This window comes from Nomascus leucogenys, unplaced genomic scaffold (genome assembly GCF_006542625.1).
Source record: "Nomascus leucogenys isolate Asia unplaced genomic scaffold, Asia_NLE_v1 Super-Scaffold_285, whole genome shotgun sequence".
Classification (NCBI taxonomy): Eukaryota; Metazoa; Chordata; class Mammalia; order Primates; family Hylobatidae; genus Nomascus; species Nomascus leucogenys.
Window position 1 is genome coordinate 2,000,744 of NW_022095770.1, and position 6,016 is coordinate 2,006,759.

The 6,016-nt window shown below is 42.9% G+C and overlaps 1 protein-coding gene across 1 annotated transcript; it reads left to right on the forward strand.

Moving 5' to 3' along the window:
* Positions 1 to 3,848: 3,848 nt before the first annotated feature.
* Positions 3,849 to 4,641, forward strand: LOC105739113 (keratin-associated protein 17-1). Its single transcript, XM_012503724.2, has one exon. The coding sequence runs from the start codon at positions 3,903 to 3,905 to the stop codon at positions 4,224 to 4,226; it is 324 nt and encodes a 107-aa protein (XP_012359178.1). The 5' UTR covers positions 3,849 to 3,902; the 3' UTR covers positions 4,227 to 4,641.
* The last annotated feature ends 1,375 nt before the right edge of the window (positions 4,642 to 6,016 follow it).

Here is a 6,016-nt window from a genome sequence, read left to right on the forward strand (position 1 = left end):
TGATATACCCCTGTCATAAACTCTCAGAATATAAATTATTGGATCAATTAGTTTTTGCATTGGTAATTTTGATGGATATTGCCATAAAAGTTGTACCAATTTACACTCTCATCAGCAATGTGTGAGACTATCTGTCTCTTCATTCCTTATTACACAATGTGTTATCAAAAGATATGACTTTGCAAATCTGGTAACAGATAGGATTTTGGAATAGTTTTAATCTGCTTTTCTGTTATTGTGAATGCAACTAAGCAATATTTCATATGCTCAAATGCTATTCAGATTCCCCTTCCATGAATTATCTTTTCATCTCCATTGTCAATTTTTCTATTGGGTTGCTGGTCTTTCTCTTTGATTGATGGAAATCCTTTGTTAAATAGAAAATGAAAGCAAGCTTTGTCTATGAGTTACTTGTATTGTTCCCAGGTTTTCATTTGCCTTTGACACTGTGTTCAAATAATAATAATAATAAAATGTTCACATTATAAATTTCATACCTACACACTGAAAATTTCTAAAAAATACAAAAAAAGAGAAGAAAATAAAAATCATTTTTCATGCCACGATAAATACATTTACTGCTAATATTTTAGTTTTCCTTTTAGTGTTTTTTCAAAGATCTGCATGTAAATATTTATATTAATGTAGATAAGTATCCATAAAGATATATACATATATAAATATATAATAACATATATTAGTTACAAATTTCAAAATTCATGTTCTAAGATATGTTAAAAATATATAACTCTATTTTTCTCTGAGACTGCTTAAACTTATTTCAAACCCTCATTCCATCTTATGGGGGAAAAAAATAGAAGTCAGCTCTATGTAAACACAGAAATCATTCAGGATTTTTCCCTCCCAACCTTCATCTGGAGGTGGTGTCTGAGCTTTGAGGGGTGTTATGTTTGAATGCAATGGAAATTTCATAGCCTTCTAGAGGCTGGCAACAAGTTCATGGTGGGCATTTGCTGAAATATACATAGTTCTCTCTTACTCTTGGCCCCATCATCCCTCTCATGGCATCAACTAAGATATTAGAGTTCTCTCTGATCTTTAGTCCACCAATTCTACATCCTCTCCTTACCCCATCCAGGAGGCTAGATGGACCTGGTCATCTGACCACCCACTCCCCTGCATTGCAAAAGTCTACTTTGAATTGTATAAGCTAAGCATTGACCTAAGTCATTCTCTCTGCATTTCTACAGTAATAACTCTACCCTGGGTGCAGTAAATATAAAAAGTCCCCACTGCTGCCCAATTTGTGTGGAAAGACCAACAGTGAAAGAAATTGCAGAAGAAAAATGACACCACCATGATGAGGACTTCAAGTCCTCATCATGACATGTACATTTACACAATAGAAATCATAGTGTATAATTTGAGTTGCACACTGAATGTTGTACTTAATCTGAGTAAATGCTCATGAGTATATGAATTGTTAAATATAGAAGTTTGATAATTTGTATTTTCAAGTTGTTCAAACAACCAAGTGTTCAATATGTATACATTTATATTTACTAATTTAATCAAAACAACTCTATGAAACTGGCACTATTATTATCCTAATTTCTGTTTTATAGATGAAGAAATTCAGGTACAGAGGGGTTAAGTAATTGTGGGAGCAGTGAGGGGGTGGGTGAGAGGCAGGAGAACTGAATGGTGAGACTTTGGAAGATGAGGAAGACTTTCTACTCTTCTGTACCTTTTATCCTGGGAATGCTTGACCTCTTATTAAAATAAATAAATATGTAAAAGGACGTGTCGGCTGGGTGTGGTGGCTCACGCCTGTAATCCCAGCAATTCAGGAGGCCGAGGCGGGCAGATCACTTGAGGTCAGGAGATCCAGACCAGCCTGTCCAACATGGCGAAACCCTGTCTCTACTAAAAATACAACAATTAGCTGGGCTTGTCGTTGCATGCCTGTAATCCCAGCTACTTGGGAGGCTAAGGCAGGAGAATTGTTTGAGCCCGGGAGGCAGAGGGTGCCATGAGCCAAGATCAAGCTACTGCACTCCAGCCTGGGCAACAGAGTGAGACTCCATCTCAAAAAAAAGGACGCGTCTGCCATAGACATTGCTGTATTATGCTCACTGAGAGGTGCCCATCTGTGGATGTGGTACAGTGGAAGAAACAGTGGACCAGGAGGGAGAACATCTGGGCCATGGGTCCAATCTACCACGGATGTGTCATCTCTGGGCCTTGGTATCATCTTCTGTAAAACACAAGTGCTTGGCAGTGATGGTCATGATAGGATTAGATTATATCAGTGTTTCCTAATGTAACCCGAGTTACCTGAGAAAGTTTAAAATATATAGCTTCTCAAGCTCTCATAAGCATACATTCTGATTTATCATAAGGACTGGGATACAGTTTGGGAATCTGTATTTTTCTAAAGGCCCCCTTTTAGGCAATTCTGATATAAAACCCTGGACCAGATGATGTTTCAGGGGTTCTTCCCAGCTCTAAAATTCCATATCCTGTGAAGTATTGAGTATCAGATCAGATCCAAGTAACTCATTCATCATTTACCCTCCCGACCCCCACCCTGTCCTTAGTCCTTCTAGCCCTTCTTAGAGGCTGTCTTACTTCTAGCCCATCTTAAAAAGAAAGGGAAATGAAAAGGGAAGGACTAGATCCCTTTATCCAGATCCTTACTCCCATCCCTCCTTCTATTCCCACCCCACCCCTATCTTCTGTCCTCTACCCCTACTAGATGTTGTATTCCAGCTCCAGGGCTGCCATGGGCACTCCAAGAGGAGAACAAGGTACCAAAGCCCAAGAAAGAGACAGAAATTTTGACCCATCTCAAAATTTACACATGGACCTGAACCATCTGTAGATTTTAGACTCCTTGCAAAGGCATTTTATTCCTTGGGATGACACTCTGGGTATTTTGTATTCTAATTTCTCCTTCTGCCAGATGGTCTATAAGGTTGGAGCTCTTTTAAAAAAAGTGCGTTACATTCCCATTTTAATGTGGCATTTTGGATATTTACTGATCTCCTTCCTGCTTTCTTCTTTCTTTTCTTCTTTCCTTTCTTCCTCCCCTCCTCCTGTTCTTCCTCCTCCTGCATCTCTTCCTTCCCCGGTCAAGAAAAGGCCTGGGGCTGGAGTAGGGGTGGGTAGACGGTTCTGATCTCTGTTCTTCCCACCTATTTAGAGAGAAGTGCGAGTATTCAGCTCACCTTGCAGCCGAGACAGACCATGCCTTACCAGCTTCTTGCAGCTTTACGATGAGTCTCTCTCTGTTTCACAGGGCAGTTATTACTCATGATTGATGCTCATCGGCCAAGCCTAAACGTGTGGCACACTCCCCATACCACACACAGACACAAACATCTGCGTGGCTCACATGAACTGGGATGAGGATGCCATTTCCACCTGGGAGGAGCCACGTGACCAGGCATTCTCAGTAGCCTCCACTGGTGTCAGGGGGAACAGGGCATTCGGCTGTTGCCAGTCTGCCTTTCCAGGACTAGCATCCATGGAAGATGGGGTCCATCGCCAACCTGTGAAGATGTGGGAGGTGAGCCCCTCATTCCAGAGCCAGAGGCTGTGGCCGGCTTCCCCTTCCCATCTCCAACCTGGGCTAATGACAGCTGGCAGATGCCTGGCCATGATGACAGGTCTTTTCGAAGATGTATTTTTACCCTCTGGATAAACAGCAGTTGGCAGGAGTGGGGCGTTTTTATGAGTTGAGGTACTCAGGACTGGAAAATAAACAGCCAGTTAATGAGCCGGTCTTATGGAAACTTGCATAAATAATAACAAAGAAAACATCCCGTCCCTTGTGCCTGGGTGAGGGGATATAAAAGCAGCCATCCAGCTGGCTGGCCACGGTCAGTCGTGGGGAACTCTGGCTGCATTACTGACCTGCGAGCTGACGGGCCCGGACCATGGGGTGCTGCCCGGGGGACTGCTTCACCTGCTGCACCCAGGAGCAAAACTGCTGTGAAGAGTGCTGCTGTCAGCCGGCCTGCTGTGGCTGCTGTGACTGCTGTGGCTCCTGCTGTGGCTGCGGCGGCTCTGGCTGTGGGGGCTCTGGCTGCGGGGGCTCTGGCTGCGGGGGCAGCTGCTGCGGATCGTCTTGCTGTGGATCTGGCTGCGGAGGCTGCGGGGGTGGCTGCTGTGGATCCAGTTGCTGTGGGTCCAGTTGCTGCGGCTCCGGGTGCTGTGGGCCTGTCTGCTGCCAGCCCACACCTATATGCGACACAAAATGAAGACCTTTCCCTCCACCACTGATGCAGTCCCACTGAAAGCCTCCATCTGCTCCAGGGGGACAGCCCCTCGTGTCCAGAACCTTCCATACCTGCAAGACAGTGTCTTGTCTTTCTGTGATTTGTAGAGGAGGGCTTGTTCTCCAATGCCTGCTCTGGTATTTCAAGGCACTGAGAACAAGAGCCATACTCTGATGAAACATTGAAACTCGGTCACAACAAAGTGATCCCAAGCTCAAGGGTGAATCCCCAATACTTTATTTATTCACATGAAGTTCAATGTCTTATACTATAAGACATACTCTTCTTCAAGGCGTCTTTGGGACTGATCCTCTGCCCTGGCTTTCTGCTGCTTTTGAGATGCAAAAAAAGTCCACCTTCTTTGTGAGCCTTAATAAATTTGAGCATGCTGGCATAACCTAATTAGTTCTCTTGCCTCTTCCTTGACCTCCTGCTGAGGACTGGGTTAGAAAAATTCACTCTGGCATCTGCCTTAGGGTTTTTGAAATGTGGTTTGTGGATCACCTGCATCAGAATCACCTGGGAGCTTGTTAAAACTGGAGATTCTGAGGCCTTCCCTAAGACATACAGAATCAGAATCCACCAAAGTGTGGCCTGGGAATCTGTGTTTTTAACAAGAACCTTAGATAATTCTTATGCACTGAAGTTTGAGAACCATAGATCTAGACGGAAGCTTCCGTGTGCTGCATGAGAGTCACTTGAAAAGCTTTTAAAAATATAGATCCTTGGTTTTATCACTGGAGATTTTACCCATTAGCTCTAGGGCCTAGAGTCCCTAGGGACCTGCATTTTTAAAAGCTCCTGGGTGAATGCTGATGCTGGCCACATTTAATGGCGATTGAGGGGCATGGCTTTCTTCTGCACTACAGTTCTCCTAGGATGGCTCTGCAGGAGGGCTTCAGGCTTGATCAGAATTTTCTGGCAAAGTCGGAGAGGAGGCTTTGGTAAAACAAGATTGGTTCTGAATGGAAAGGATTTCTAATGGCAAAGCTAGTGAATTCACAGTTTCTGAGGATGTTCTGTGCAGCACAGTTCCTTCTTTCAGCCTCATGGTTGGCCCAGTCTCACTTTTGTGTGCTAGGTTGTCTTACCTGGAACCAGCTACATTTCTTCTGCCTGAGTCCTAAGGAGGAGAGAGTGAGTATACCTCTGCTAGGTAGGGCCCAGCCGAGGTGTGTGGGTCCACCTGGGAGGTTAAAACTCAAAAGACAGTTGATTCAACCTCTTGTTGAAAGTGATCTTAAGCTGTGTGTGTAGTAAAACTAATTTTGCTCTTGCCCTGGAAAAATAGTATTTATTTTTATGCCTACAAAGCGATGTTTTATTTGACAAAGAACAAATTTTTTCTGATTATAAGCATAGCAGTGAACTCTAAAAAATGAAAAAATACAGAAACATATAAAGAATATAGCATTCTGAAGGCTCACCACTCAGTTTATTACTGATAAGCTTTCCAGACTCTTTTCTAAGCATATTTATGAATAAAACTGGGATTATGTTGCTTTTACCATTTTCTTTAAAAAAAATTTTTGTTTCATTTTTTATGGTTAACTTTATTGAAATATAATTTACATATAATAAAAAGTTCCCATTTTTAGCGAACAGTATGATGTGATCTGACATTTGTGTATACTTATATAACCACCACTGCACTCAAGATCTTTATGGAACTTTCCATCACCCCCAGAATTCCCAGTTTGCCCTTGCAGTCAGTTCCTGCCCCATCCCCAGACCCTGGCAATCATCAGTCTGTTCTTTATGTTACTATAGAT

Bases quoted from the DNA above. Each gene is read 5' to 3' on its own strand.
- LOC105739113 (XM_012503724.2), top strand. From the start codon at position 3,903: ATGGGGTGCTGCCCGGGGGACTGCTTCACCTGCTGCACCCAGGAGCAA.